Source organism: Carassius gibelio, chromosome A7 (genome assembly GCF_023724105.1).
Source record: "Carassius gibelio isolate Cgi1373 ecotype wild population from Czech Republic chromosome A7, carGib1.2-hapl.c, whole genome shotgun sequence".
NCBI classification, from domain to species: Eukaryota; Metazoa; Chordata; class Actinopteri; order Cypriniformes; family Cyprinidae; genus Carassius; species Carassius gibelio.
This window is the reverse complement of record NC_068377.1, coordinates 34,344,601-34,360,127: the sequence shown is the minus strand read 5'-3', so window position 1 is coordinate 34,360,127 and position 15,527 is coordinate 34,344,601. Positions and strand designations below refer to the sequence as shown.

General features: G+C 36.8%; 3 protein-coding genes across 5 annotated transcripts in view; 1 reads left to right on the top strand and 2 right to left on the bottom strand.

Moving 5' to 3' along the window:
• kbtbd13a (kelch repeat and BTB domain containing 13a) overlaps positions 1-1,799 on the bottom strand; it is a 2,060-nt gene extending 261 nt beyond the window's left edge. The window contains exon 1 of the mRNA XM_052600836.1: positions 1-1,799. This exon is cut by the window's left edge and continues 261 nt beyond it. Within this exon, the coding sequence (XP_052456796.1) occupies positions 63-1,556 (1,494 nt within the window). The 5' untranslated portion in view covers positions 1,557-1,799 and the 3' untranslated portion in view covers positions 1-62.
• A 1,185-nt stretch (positions 1,800-2,984) lies between these two features.
• Positions 2,985-8,482, top strand: rasl12 (RAS-like, family 12). Of its 2 annotated transcripts, none has more exons than XM_052602707.1 (6): positions 2,985-3,637; positions 3,735-3,847; positions 4,324-4,380; positions 5,119-5,189; positions 5,342-5,532; positions 7,876-8,482. In XM_052602707.1, exons 1-6 carry the CDS (start codon positions 3,606-3,608, stop codon positions 8,207-8,209), a joined length of 798 nt encoding a protein of 265 aa, XP_052458667.1. In that variant the 5' UTR covers positions 2,985-3,605; the 3' UTR covers positions 8,210-8,482. The 2 variants fall into 2 exon arrangements, with proteins under 2 accessions (XP_052458667.1, XP_052458666.1); XM_052602706.1 differs by having other exon boundaries at positions 2,990-3,637; positions 5,116-5,189.
• Positions 8,483-8,599: 117 nt separating this feature from the next.
• LOC128017350 (uncharacterized) lies at positions 8,600-13,967 on the bottom strand. Of its 2 annotated transcripts, XM_052602703.1 has the most exons (6): positions 13,866-13,967; positions 12,829-12,887; positions 11,200-11,565; positions 10,812-10,931; positions 10,548-10,638; positions 8,600-9,928 (listed from the first exon to the last, which is right to left on the bottom strand). In XM_052602703.1, exons 2-6 carry the CDS (start codon positions 12,866-12,868, stop codon positions 9,571-9,573), a joined length of 975 nt encoding a protein of 324 aa, XP_052458663.1. In that variant the 5' UTR covers positions 12,869-12,887; positions 13,866-13,967; the 3' UTR covers positions 8,600-9,570. The 2 variants fall into 2 exon arrangements, with proteins under 2 accessions (XP_052458663.1, XP_052458664.1); XM_052602704.1 differs by lacking the exon at positions 13,866-13,967 and having other exon boundaries at positions 12,829-13,823.
• Between the last annotated feature and the right edge of the window lie 1,560 nt (positions 13,968-15,527).

Here is a 15,527-nt window from a genome sequence, read left to right as displayed (position 1 = left end):
TTGAGGCACTAAACTAATGTCAGATTCTAGGAATCTGTTATTTACCGCTATTATTAATAAATTCAGTCAACACAATGTACAGAGGCACTTGAGCTGAGGTCGGAGTAGATCTCGACTCCATTATCTTTCTTTTGTAAAAGCTCTCCGCTTCGCTTTGGCAGTCTTAAGAGGAACGTCCACATGGAGCCAATTCTTGGAAATCCAGTCATTTGTTTTTTCATCCTCCATTTATTGTCCTCAATGGCGTATTCCAGCGTCTCTCTGCGGTTCACCGTGAACACAGAGTCGCCTCGCACTACTGCAGTAAACAAAGCCCCTTTACTGTTCTCGTACTGCCCGGGCATAGCCGTCCACTGACCTGAGGTCAGATTGTAACAATCCATCACGCATCTCAAAAAATCATCAGACGGCCCGTTCCTCATGACGTACAAATTGTCCCTGTGGGCCACCATGCAGTGTCCGTAACTCTGATGCCGAACGAGTGTTGTGATCAACACCCATTCATCTTTGTTTGCGACGTACTCGTAAATCTCAGTAGCGTCTTTAGGTCTCCAAAGGCAGATGAATAGTCTTCTCATGGCTTTGGCGCAAGCGACGGCGGAAGCAGGTCTTGGAAGATGAGCAGCGAAGCTCCAGGTGTCCGAAGAGACCTTGTACTTCTCCACAGAAGACATCACGGTCTTCTCATACTCTCCGCCGATGATATAAAGGTCGTCCACGTGGCCGATCAAGGTGCAGTTGTAGCGAAGTTGCTGGGGGCTGGAGAATGTGCTCCAAGTGTCTGTAGATACATCATAGCAGAAACCAGTATCCACAACTTTATTGGAAACGTCATAGACTCCTCCAACAATGTACAGCTTGTTGTCTAAAACCGTGACTCCTGCCATGGTGGTGCTGGCGTTGAGAGGCAAGTGGGCGAGAACCTTCCAGTCTTTCTCATCCTCATCAAGATAACAAACGGTCCTCATGAAGTCCTGCAATAGCTTGATGGTCGGCGAATGGGTGCCGACAGTGATGTAGGAGCTAGGAACAAGAGACTCTACATGTTCAATCAGATCCTCTGGCAAGCACTTAACATCTTCTTTGAGGTCTACATACATGTCTCGAATGAACAAAGCTGCGCTCTTGAAGAGCTTCAGTAACCCGAAAGTAGCCGCTGTGTGATACATTAGAAGACAGTTGTCTGAATTGATAACATCGATGAGATGCTCAGTTAGTAGCTCTATCTGAAGGAACACGGCACATTGGATGGCGTCAACAATTTCGTCAGCGCTCAACACAGGTCTTTCTCCATGTATGACACGAAGGGCTACCAGGAAGCCTTGAACACTCGGCGCCTGAAGACAAATCTCATCCTCCATGCACTCCTTCATCCCAGATTGGAAAAGAGCTCGAAAGTATTCACAATGCTGCTCTAGGAGGCTCCTGTCCACTGTAAAAACACTGTCACCGAATCTCACTTTCACCGTTTTCGTGAAACCCATTGGCTGGTAAAGCGTCTTCCTCACGCCAGCACAGCTACTCGTCTCCATCAAGTTACCTCCTGCCATGTTCATCTAGATATACCTACCCACTTCTGCAAAGTCAAACCTGGCTTTGAAGACATTCACAGCACTATTGACTACATGATGTATTCTGAAGCAAGTCAGATGCATCTGAGCAAGTGTGCAGTGTTTGTATTACTCCTGACAACTACAAGAATAGAATCGGCTATACATAGATGTGAAAAGCATGGCAGCATAAAAGTAATGGCAGACAGCCATCGCTGTAGAGGGCAGCCGTCATCATGGTTATTTATTACCTTTTGTTCTTGGTAGGCATTGAAAGCAGGTTGAAAATGTCATCTTCTCCTTTTGATGAACAGGTGAAATGCCTAAAGCTGTAACAATGGTATGCCAGTAAGGGTCAGTCTTTGTTGTGGGTCAGCATTCCAGGTAAACATGTGACTGCTCAAAATAAAAGCTGATTTAAAATAAAAAGCACATGTGCGATCCCAAACCCAAATGATACAGAAATATTTACAAAGTCAATATGCCACTGCAAAAAGGCCATGTCTTACAGTATGTAAGCCCATAAGTCACTGATTGGTTAAACTCATTACAAATTCCACAGCAAGGTTGAATTTTTGTATAGTCATATTTTAATTATAGGTTTTATTTACACAAATGTACATTTGTAAATACTTACAAGTAGACTACATATTGATTAACTCTCCTTAAGTTTTATTTAATATTTGTTAGAATTGCTTTCATATTTTGGAGGTAGCACTGAACCATGGTGTGAAAAAAAAATACAGTGGCTATCAGCAAATGTTTGGTTATCAACATGCTTCAAGATATATTCTTTTGTGTTCAGCAGAAGAAAGAAACTCGTTTGGAACAACTTAAGAGTGAGAAATCGATAACAGAATCTCCCTCAAAATTATAATATTATCTATTTGCCCTTAAAAGAGGTTTAAAAATCCAATCCATCACATCGGTGTGATTAGATTGTTCAGTGCAGCACAGCACAGCATCAGCTGCTAAATTCAGACCTGGGTTAATGCTTTGGATGGTGCTGAGCCAGAGACAGACGCGTTTGTACAGCGCTGCATTATAACCAATCACACACGATTCTGTTGAGCTTATGAATGCAATAGCCAATCAGAGGCGTTCAGATGAGTCATCGCTGAATCGTGCTGTTTTGTTCACTGAATTATCAGGCTGGAAATATTTTGAATGCAAAAGGGAAAAAATTAAACATAAGCCTATATCCCCCTTCCTCAAATCTTGCCCTGGAGGTCCAATGCACTGCAGAGTTTAGCTCCAACCCTGATCAAAGTCACCTGTCTGCGATTTTCGAATGATCCCAAAGACAGTGATTGCCATTGATTAGCATGCTCAGGTGTGTTTGATTACGGTTAGAGCTAAACTTCGCAGGAAAGTGGATCTCGAGATCCAGATTTGAGGATCCCTGGCCTATATCATATATAGTAGCTGCTGTATGTCACACGAGGGTGCTGAGTGCAGTTGGGCGGGTTTTGTTGTGAAAACCTGGCAACCCTGCATTTGGGCCTATTAGTAAAGTCAAAAGTAGTAGGCCTACTCTACAAAAAGATAGAGTTACGTTTATTTGAGCCACCACAAAATTACTGAGGCCCTATTTAACCTAGTGGTTAACCGAGATGACGGTTGCGAGCGCTTTTCATTCATGTCGGACTACGTTTGTCTAAAAGTTTGACATAAATACTATTTTGAAAGTTTAAACACAAATCATTTGTGTTTGGTTGCGCGTGACGGACGTCAACAAAAGATTCCACCGACCATTTCCTGTAGGAAAGTTCTTTCAAACGTCATCGAATAATTCGCAAACTGGTAAAAGCAGTATGAACCGTGTACAGAGGAGCTTTTAATGTTCATAGGAGGCGGATCCACTGGATTGAGATCGAGTCCGTCAAGTGCTCCTGCCCACCGAGCCAAAATATCCCTCTAGCATTTCGCTCTTCACTTTCCTCTCGCCACTCTAATGTCCTAGAACAATAACAATCGGGCAAAACGCACATACGAGTCCTCTGAGCTCGTGGTCATGTCGTTTGTGCTGCTGAAGCTGTTTTGCAGAGAGCGCTGATGAGAAATCGGACATCATCAGCATCATCCAGGTATGAACTCAGAAGATCAACGCTGTGTCCAAGGGGCTCTTTCATTCGGATCTTCTCTCTCAAGTGTTCATTCTTCTCTCTCTCATCCCGTCTTCAGGATGTCTCTGATGTTTGGGAAAGCAAGAACTTGTAACATTGTCACAGTTCCTGAGCATGAGCCCTCGGAGTGTAACATAGTGATTTTGGGAGCTATGGGATCTGGAAAGTCAGGTATGTCTACCATGCAATGTTCATAATAACACTTCTATCTATCTATCTATCTATCTATCTATCTATCTATCTATCTATCTATCTATCTATCTATCTATCTATCTATCTATCTATCTATCTATCTATCTATCTATCTATCTATCTATCTATCTATCTATCTATCTATCTATCTATCTATCTATCTATCTATCTATCTATCTATCTATCTATCTATCTATCTATCTAATTGTATTTGAACTACTGATCTGTTAAGCATTGCATAATGCGGATAATGATTTTAGTATGCTATTATAAAGTGTTAATACTATTATTTTGTTTACTAGGAGAGTTAAAACGTTGAACTTGAATACGTTTCATTTTTACGAAAAATGCTTAAAAAGCAAAGTATTTCCCATTTTACTGTTGGGACCCTCTGTTATGTAATTGAAAATATTTCCAAACTTAGCCTTACAGGAAGTTTGTCTGTTCCCCCGCAGCACTTACAGTGAAATTCCTCACGAAGCGCTTCATTAGTGAATATGACCCAAACCTTGGTGAGTTTCCCAGCTTTTACTGTTGTCACCAATGATGTAACCTAATACTGAGTGGAGTATAAAGGTTAAAGTTTAACCAGTAGTGAGAACATCTGGATGTAGAGGTGTGTCTATGGTGATTATGGCTCTGATCTTAACACAAAACATATATATATATATATATGTGTTAAGATCAGAGCCATAATTTTTTTTTTTTTTTTTTTTTTTACAGATGTAATTATTGGGGGCTCAGATCCTTAGATGGGTGGCTTTAAATCTTAAAAGACTTTTCTTAGAGACATAAAAGTCATAATTTTCATGTTCATGTTTTTTCCTTGGCAGAAGATGAAGAGTTGAGGCTTATACTGACAGCTTTGATGTTACTAAAATGACAGGTTTTGACTTTTTAAGATCTTTAAGGTCTTTGCCAGACCGCATTAAAACGTTGTCGAAAGTCTTTTTACAATGGACCATATATATTTTTTTCCATGTTTGTCCTTTGTAGTTGTATCACATTTTAATTTTGTTCAAATGTAAGTCTTTTATGAAATCATTACATAAAATAACAATAAAATAAATGCACATGGATGTCAGGAACTGAAATGTCTTCTTTTATTAGTGAAGAATTGAATGAAAAGAGACAAAACACATTGTGCAGCTGTCATGTAACTTGGAGTACAGTGTTTTAATGTTTCTCTAAATGCCATTTAGTTTCTAAAAAACAATGCAGTTTCTTTTAACATATTTAATTTTCAGAAGATACTTACTCTACAGAAGAAGTTGTGGACCAGCAGCCGGTTCTGGTTAAAGTGATGGACACGGCTGATCAGGTAATGATGTACATTTGTCTCTTTTGACATCTATATTTGTACCAGATGGATCTTCTCTTAATGATTGTTTTATTTTCCCATAAAGGGAGTTTGTTGCATAACCTTGGCAGCTTTACAGTATGCAAACGAATCTGTCTTTATTTAAAATGTAGGATGGACCAGTCAACTGTGAGCGCTATTTAAGCTGGGCCAATGCCTTCATCGTTGTCTACAGCATTGACAACCGGACCAGCTTTGAGGCCTGCCAGCAGTATTTGGAGACTGTGACTCTTTACTCAAAAGGCCTGCAGCCAGAAGCTCCTCTCATTCTTCTCGGCAACAAAGTGGACATGGAGAGATACAGGTGAATTAAACATCCCTTCTATTCGATTTCAGTAAACATTGCTATTATAACATATAATGCCAGGTAATATATCTTAAAGAATAGTTCATCCAGAAATGAAGATTTGCTGCAAATGTGCTCACCTTCAGGCCATTCGAGTTTGTATCTTCATCAGAACAGATTTGTAGTAGTTTAGCATTGCATTATTTGCTCACCAGTGGATCCTCTGCAGTGAATGGGTGCCGTCAGAATGAGAGTTCAAACAGCTGATAAAAACATCACAGACATCTACATGACTCCAGTCCATCAGTGAATCTTGTGAAGCTGCATGTTTGTTAGAAACAAATACATCTTTAAGTCGTTTTAACTTTAAACAATCGTTTCTTGCCAAAATACAAATCCATAATAATAACAACGTTTTCTTCAATGAAAAAGTCCCATCTCCTGTTGCCTCTCGCATCAAAATCTGTTTTGGATTGTTTTCGCAGGTAAGCAGTAATTGATCTGTGCGTATTTCTCTCCTGATTCAGACAAGACGAGTTTTTCTCTGGAGAAATAAATAATAATATTGCTAAAGGACTAGCTGGAAACGATGGTTTGGATTTAAACCATCTTATTGATTGATTTGTTTATTATAAACGCAGTGTTTATATCACCAGGTGGATTACTTGTGGATTATTGTGATGTTTTTATCAGCTGTTTGGACTCTCATTCTCACGGCACCCATTCACTGCAGAGGATCTATTGGTGAGCAAGTGATGTAATGCAGAATTTCTCTAAATCTGTTTCAGTGAAGAAACAAACCCATCTTCATCTTGCATCACAAGACATTAACTGATAGACTGGAGTGATGTGGATTACTTGTGGATTATTGTGATGTTTTTATCAGCTGTTTGGACTCTCATTCTGACGGCACCCATTCACTACAGAATATCCACTGGTGAGCAAGTGAAGCAATGCTACATTTCTCCAAATCTGTTTTGATGAAGAAACAAACTCATCTACATAAATTGTTCATTTTTGGGTGAGCTAATCCTTTAAGTGTGAATCTTAAACAGCCAAATTTCCTGTCTCAGAGTGTGTGTTCGTCACAACACTTAACACAGCAGGAAATAGTGCATTTACATAGTTGTATGAATGTCCTTTTGTTAGTTTAACTGGAAGAACATATGACCTGTGGCCAGCTATAATTATGACAATTATGCTTAGTACCACCACAAGTTATTTAGATTTCAATTTTTTATGACCCTGAAATGTTTAAGTAAAGATTCGATTGCTCCAGGAAATGGCCATATATCGCCTTTCCTATAATTATGCAAACACAGTGCATGATTTATGCAGTATCATACTTAAATTGACCATAATACAGCTGGACTCGATCAAAAATATCTATTTATGTTACAGCAGATTAATGTGTGCTTCTTTGCCAGCCACCCTTTAAATAAAAGCGTCAACTGCTCATTCCTAGTGGTTTCTGCTGTGCCATTCCTATTACATTACAGAGAGTTTCTTTAACTCTCTATTTCATAACTTTACATTAGGATGCCATTTTCACATGCACTTTTAATTTTTTTATCCATTTTTACATGATTACTTTAGTTTTTACTTTTATTTTTAATATTTCTAATAAGAAGTTTCTTATGATCACCAAGGCTGCATTTATTTGTTTAAAAATACAGTAAAAACAGTAATTATTACAGTTTCCTATTTGAATATATTTTAAAATGTAATTTAATTCTGAGATGCAAAGCTGAATTTTCAGCATCATTCCTCCATTCTCCAGTGTCACATGATCCTTCAGAAATCTCTCTAATATACTGATTTGATGCTCATTTCTTATTATTATCAATGTTGAAAACTGTCGTTGTTGTTGCTTTATATTTTAGTGTAAGCTGATGCAGTTTTTCAGAGTAGAAAGTTCAAAAGAACAGCATTTATTTGATAATAGAAATCCTTTGTAACATATCTTTGATGTTACGTTTGAGCAATTAAATGCAGCCTAACTGGATAAAAAAAATCAGACTACCCCCTTTGAACGGCATTTTTTCATAAGTTGATTTTTGTCATTTTTTAAATTAATTGTCATAAATTCAGTAGCATCATTTTTTTTTATGTTAACAATTATTTGTTTTCTGGTATCTGTTTATTTTATTGACTCAATTTAACCACACTAAATAAATAATTATTTACAATTCTGTTTTTTTTTTCTCCATTGTTGCACAGCAGCATACCTGAAAAAAACTCCATATATTATCTTTCATTTACACATTTTTTTGTAAAGAGGTCTATTTTAGATAAGGAAAGTGAATCAAACATGATTTCATAATGCATTTGTTAAACATTTTCTAATGCATCTTTTTTCAGACAGGTGAGTAAGGCCGATGGTGTCGCTCTGGCCTTGCGGTTCAGCTGCCTGTTCTTTGAAGTTTCGGCCTGCTTGGACTTCCTGTCCGTTCAGCACGTCTTTCACGAAGCCATTCGGGAAGTGAGGCGAGAAACAGAGAGGAGTATCCGCCCGCTTTTCATCAGTGAAGACCAGTCTGCGATCAGCCTGTCCTCCGCCCCTCCGCTCACCGCCTGCTATAAAGAGCTGCCCACCCCAGCCACCGCAAAACTGGTCACGGTCAAGTCCTCGAGAGCTCAGAGCAAACGCAGAGCCCCCACGCTTACACTGCTCAAGGGCTTCAAGATCTTCTGATGTAAGGACGCCCTCTTCTGTTAATGGACAGGAATGCTTGTTTGGATGTCACATCAGCTTATTTAGCATCAAAGCTAACAGAACCTGAAGGATTGCAACATCTCGCACATACTTGAGAGTGCGGTAACTGTATGAAAGTGGACAGAGCTAATGAATGTCTTTGATAGCATTTCTGATTATTCTGTTTTTGTTTCACTACTTTTTGCACCAGCATTATGCTTGTATTTTATTGTGGCAAAACCAAATTCCACCTAATATATTAATTTCAGAGGATTCGTATGGGCATTTTCTATTTATTTTTTATTTTTTTACACAGCAAAACACAAAACCTTATCATGCACAGAATACCAAAGAAAGAAAAAAAAGTTTATCTTTATTTGTACTTGTAAAAAAAAAAAAAAAAATGTTAGTATTGATGAAAAACTGAAATGACCACGTTTATCATATTGCATTACATCAGGTGAGAGAGAAGCGAATAATTTACATTGCTTTATATAGGGGAAGCAAAAAAAAAAAATGAAATAAAATATTTGGTTTAATCCATTAAAGTTGTATGGTAAACAATTACTTTATGGTTCAGAAAAAACTCGTGACCAATTTTGATGCATTCACACACACACACAGACACACACACACATATATAGTTTTATAACAAATAGAAAACTTGCCTTTTGAAACACACTATAAAACTTTAAATATATTATGTAATTATAAATCTGGTTGGTTGAATCAAGGCTATAAGCATATATTTTGGGCTAGGGAAACCAAGTGCTATAATTATTAAACACTGGTTTTTAAAAGTTATTATAAGAAATAATAGATTTTATTATGTGTGTTTTTGAAAGAATTCTATAATGCTCACCAAGAGAGCATTTATTTGATCAAAACACAGTAATACAGTAATATTAACAACATTTAAAATGATGATTTTCTATTTTAAGACATTTAATAAAATATAAATAATTTAATGTATTCCTCCTGATTTGCTGCTCAAGAAAATATTATTATTTTCAATGCTGAAAACATTTGCACAGAATAAATTACAATTTAAAAATATATAAAAAAAAAAGTTATTTTAAAGTTATATAGTTTAAGTTGTAATCATATTTAACAATATTACGTTTTTTACAGTATTTTGTTAGCGTAAATGCTGCCTTGTGAGCATAAGAGACTTAATTCAAAAACATAAAAAAAATATTCTTATAAAGACTTTGTGTCATCAATGTAAATGTAATAGACATTTCCATTGGTAAAAATTGTGGGTATTTATAGCCTTGGGTTAACTCTAAAATGTTTTGTCAACCAATTAGATGTTGTCTTCATTTGGAATATAATGTGAAAGTCAACACGGTAGGATTAAGTTAAAATGCAATTGTCTCAGATGAAACTATTGCTCGGGGGGAGTTTTGGGACACATCTGTGTTGTGGACGTCCTCTTCCCCTTGTCCTTCCTCTGCAGGTTCGGAACACAAAGTAGACACATTCCCGTCCTTCCAGGTCTCCACTGTTTCTCCGGGCTTCAGCTCCTCTGAGGCTTTGCTGTCGAATGAAGGCTCTTCACGATCCCTATGGCTGTTGTTTTCGGATGGGATGAAATGGGTTTTCTCCTCCTTGACCTCTGTGACCTTATCAGTGACCATGACCTGCAACTCCTCCGTTTCAGCTTTCACCGCTGTGACTTTAGAGGCTGCTTTGTATTTGGCTATTTGCTTCCTGTTCCTGTATGAGAAACATGGAAGTTACGGAAGAAGGAATGGAAGCTATGGAATTTCCCCTTATGGATCAAACTTATAAAAATAATTAGAACTATTTAATTATTAGAGCCTGAAATAAGCCTGAAAACCTTTGAAGTTCCAGTAAAAAAAGCTTATCTTTACTATTGGTGCTGTAAATAACCCAGAGAGACCAGCACACTCATCTGAAGAAAAACAACCCATGCTCATGAAAATTATATGCCTGCAGCAAAAATAATATATATCTTTTTGCATGTGTTCAATTTTCACAGAATCAGATAATCATGATTTTGGTTAATGCACATATTGCAGAAGTTCGGAAATCAAATGGCATATGACTATGCCATTTTACCTTGTTTTTACACCGCTTTGTGCACTTTTTTCATACCGGAGTGCTTTGCATTGAAAGTACCAGGTGAGTTACTGAGCAAGCTTACTTACTACATAGAAAAGATGATAAATATGATCGATATGTGATGCTTTAAAATTTATTTGAGTATATATATGTCTTTACTTGTGTATTTGCTTATATAAAACTGCTCTATGTTAACTATAGTCATTACTGTATGTTATATTAACCTATGTGTTACTCGTGTGCTACTAACCTATTAGCCATCATGCCCATGACCATCAGCATAGCACCAATCAGTAGACCCAGAAAAGCAAATGCCAGCATGCCGAACTTCCACGTTGTTGCTGTTAAATGAGAATGGCATTGAACAGTTTGAGTATTAGTGTGATGCAAGTACACGCTTTTCCACACAGCAACATCCAGATGTGCATTTCAAGCCATTTCATGGAAGGGAACTTGAAATCCGTAAGGATGAGAGACAAGGACGTCACAGTAAATGCAAACTTGGCACACTCACGGTCCTCTGTGCGGTAATACCACTGTAAAAACTTCATCTGTGCCTCTGTCATTCTCGGTGCAGGCGGCCCTTCAGCAAAGTCAAACTCATCGGCCTCTAAATCGCTTTCTCTTCTGGACCCTGTCAGAATCAGTGGAGATGAGATGTATATTAAAGCATCATAAGAGATGAATTGAAGACGGTCAGTGGAGTTTCTTTTCATGGTGCAGACATGTGGCAGAAAACAGTTATTTTTTAATTGCAATAATATTTCACAATATCACTGCATTAAACAAATGCAGCTTTAAGAGTTTGTCAGTCCAGATCAAATGAACATGCCAATGCAGACACATAATTCATATAAATAAATAAATACATAATTGTTATTAAATAATTAGCTTGTACTCACTCGCTTTATTCTGGCAGATGTCGCCCGCGTCCAGAGATTTCCATGTGTCGGGTTCACCCGCGTTTAGCCTGAGTTTTCCTTTCTCTGTGCTCAATGTCAGAGAGTTTTGCAGGCTGATGAGCTGTTGAGCTTTGCACTGCCATTTGATATGTTGACTAGAATCACAAGTGATGGTCTGGACTGGGTCAATGTGGACGGCGGAGAGACACCTCAGGGTTCCTGTGTTTACTAGGAGCCAGTGATCTGTCCACTTCCACTGCTGCAGGACCGAGTCCAGACGACAGGTCTTTAACTCAACAGCTCCTTCAGACGAGTCCTCCAGACACAGACCTTCCTTCATGCTATGGATCGTAAAGCCAGTTGTGCCTTGAAATAAAAATGGACTTTTAGCATGTGTTTTTGAGTGTAAACTCAAAAAGCCATTATTGTGACATTATTTTAATGACAGTAAAGCACATTTCCCAATCAAATTCTAATAGCTATAATTAGAAACATTCTGATTGCTAAAATAATGGATGGGGTTCAATTTGAGGAATTATTATTATTGTTTTTTTAATACACATTTTCCACAATAGTGATTGTAATGAAACCACAATTAAGCACATTCAAAGTTTTTCCCTGCTATAATTGCTTATTCTTTTTTGTAGTTATATTCATTCTCATTATTATAATACTTCATCTCTGTGCTTAAAATTGTTCTTAAAGCTTTCGGTAGGTAACTTTTGACGCTCTAGCAGTTAATAAACAGAACTGCTTGCGTCTTGCGGAAGAACATTGAGCTGGAACTACTTCTCTCTGTTTATGTCTATGAAGAATCACAGAGGTACTGGGTTACTCCGTCGCGGTATCCCCGAAGCAATCTAAAATAGTCCGAATATAAACACTTATTATAGGTGCACCCTAGTGATTCAGGACAAGACAAAAACACGGTTTGGAAAATGGATTTATGGTGTACTCGCTTATTATATAATTTTTTCTACATTTTGAACACAAACAAAGCTACGGACCGGAGCTCTGATTGGTTATTTTTTACCGGGAGCGATGGAGTTTCTGCAAATGGCAATAGGAGCACTGGGAGGAGCCAGAGGAGCTTGATTTTTTCACAGATTATATGTCTCATATTCTACTGTCAGGACATAATGACAGGTTTAACAAATATGTAAAAAATATATTTTTACAAAAGTTTCCTACTGCAGCTTTAATTGTCAGAAATAATGTGACAATGAAAAAAAAAATAATTTTAATAAATAAATATTTATATAATAATATATATATAATTTTAGTAATTCTAGAATGGGCTGGATTTCCCAAAATCATTGTCAGCCTATAGATTTTAGGAACCACTGGCACAAATAGATCTATACTCTCAGACTAATGAATTACTTCTTTGTAACTTATTCACCCCTAAATGGTTAATGTTAGTACTTTAAAAGTGCATATGACTACCTAAAGTGTATACTTTTGAAAGGACACCACTCTAGTAATAAATATTATCTATCTTTCACTCGGAGAGTGTGCTTATATAATGCTTTTGGGAAGCGCTGCCATGGATATGTTCTTGCACGTTCATTTATTCTCCTATTATTAGATTCACTCTGTTGATTTTATGAAGTTTAGAGTGTACTTTACCAGGCCAGGTGAGAGATAATGCTATCCACAACAGCAGCATCGCTCCTGTAATACAGAGTCTGCTTAAACAGAAGATGTAATGCAGAGAGGTTAACACTTTCACGGTTACAAATCATTAGCCTCATGTTTTCATTTCTGAGAATGCCTCCCCCACACATGTTTGAACACACCAGCTTGATTAAAGATGCCATGGTGCAATCTTTGAACCTTTCCTAATGAGAGAATGAGATTTAATGCCTTGACAAAAACCAGATGTCGATCCCACACACCTCAAAATATTTCTTAAAAATTGTGATATTTTGCTTTACAGTTATTTGTGTTTTTACCACCATAGTCAAGATATATAAAATTTCAATTAACAATTTTTTTTTCTTTTATTGCATTTTGTCCCTATCGGTGTTAGGTGTTATTAATTTTTGTAATTAAATTCCCTTGAAAAAGCAAGGGATTACTCCTATTTTTCTGTCATTTAATGGCAGTTACTTCTAATGTAATTGCATTAAAAAAATATACAATTCTATATAAAACAGCAGTGAATTTAGCATCAATATTTAACATCTAAAGTTAAAATGTACATTTTTAATTCAACTAAAATGTATGTTTTTTTTTATATGTAATACGTAATATGCAACATGTTTTTCCTTTACGCTTACCCATCAAAATGATTTAACCAATTTCAACTATGTATTTTAAATTGTACAAGATTCAGCTTGAGATTTTAAATTGGTTTAATATAATTTAAGCTGAAATGACCAATTTGATTATACTTAAAACGTTGATGCATCAACTGAACTGAAGTTAAAGTTTAAATAGGTAGAAACGTTTTACAATGTATAAAATAATTAAAAGTTACAACAATGTTACAGTGCAGTATTATTTTTTAAATAAACATTAGTGCACCAAAAAAGACAAGATGCCATGCAATAATTCTTATCAGCAGTTCTTACCATAAGAATAACTTTATGGCATGTTTAGATCCCAGAGCTTCTGTATGGTTCATACAGATGGCTATTATAGATGACATAGATTGAACTCACCTGAAGAGCACAGTTTGAGAGGTGGTCGTGGGGTAGAACAGAAAGAATGACTACACATGTTGGGAACGCTTTACTACAGCAGAAAGTTTCCAAAGTTCAAGTGGGAGGAGATACACTCATCTAATTCCTTTCCATTTTATAGTGCACTCTGATGATTTTATGAACTCAAGAGGGGAATGTTTTAAAAGATGATGAGGGAATGAGTTAGCAGCTCATATTCTTCACATAGGTGAAGCTGAAGTATTTGTATACTATATTTACAGGTTTATATAAATATAGCCATCCAGGAAATACAGCTTTCTAAAGAACTAGGCTATCTTGAGATAAATGCATGCAATAAATGAATTAACCAAAGTTAAAGTCATGTTCTCTAAGGCCGTTTTTTTGCTCGATGTTTGAATAGCCTTGCTCCAGCCTTGTCATGTTATTGCAGCCGAATACTGATGAGAGGGATACAGTCGCTGACCTTTCGGTCAAGAACCGGTCACATGTGTGTATGTTTGCTTGTGCATACAGAGAGGTGGGTTTTATTTCTTTATGGCAAGCGCTTGGAGCCTTGAGGGGTGAATGAACCAGGTGTCACTTTCATTGTTGCAGAGGCGAAGCGATGAAAGCCATTCATTCCTGGAGTATCACAATCTGCTTTCCTTGTAGCTCAAACAATTTATGATTCATATATCAGTCCTAAATAGATCAAATGAGATGAAATTGTGAAAAGTAGAAATGGAATCTTCAGTTTATCCAGTGGTTTTTATCCATCTCTTTAGGATTCCAAGTGATGACAAAAAAATCCAAAGCTCTTTTAGAAGATTCTTATTTGAGCCATTTAAGACTGGTTGCATTTTTTTGATTGACAAGGGCATGACACTGACCTTTCACCTTTTGTTACCCTGCTCAACAGAGATGGGAAATATCAAAGTACAAATACTTTGTTACTGTACTTAAGTCGATTTTTCTGATATCAGTAACCTCACTATTTATTTTTCGGACCACTTTTTACCTTCACTTTTTTTTACACTAATATCTGTAATTTCTACTACTTACATTTTTAAAACAGGCTCTGTACTTTAAATTTTAATTTGTATCAATTTAATTTGCAAAACTATTGATCTCCAAGTGAGGGTCAGTTTCATCTGTGAATGGGCTACTGTAGTTTTGTCTTTGTTTATTTAGGTAAATGCCACACATTCCTGCAGGTTTGGCATTTATAATTTATGCACTATAGCAGGAAGAATATCAGAAAAAGAAAACAGATTATCAGAAAATACTGGAAAGGATGTCATTATTATCTGTTGTAGAGCTAAAGCCGTAATTTAGCAGACTGTTATTCAAACTGTGTGGGTTTGGAGAGAGCTAGGGCTGACCTAATGAAAATTAACCATGCTTATAAATAAAAACCAAAACCATGGTTATTAAGGTAACATCAAATTATGGTTTTGTTACACTAACCATAGTTTAATACTATGCTTATATACAAATGGTAATCAATCCACTAAAAAAAAAAAAAAGGTAACTAAATGGTTACAGTTTTTTTTCTCTCTCTCTCTTGGATTTGTTGGATTAGTAGGTTCGTTTTTAACTTTATGAGTGTTTAAAAACAGGGTTTTGCTGTGGGGGAGTGTTTATATTTTTTCTCCGTTGCTTCCCCCTACTGGATCATAC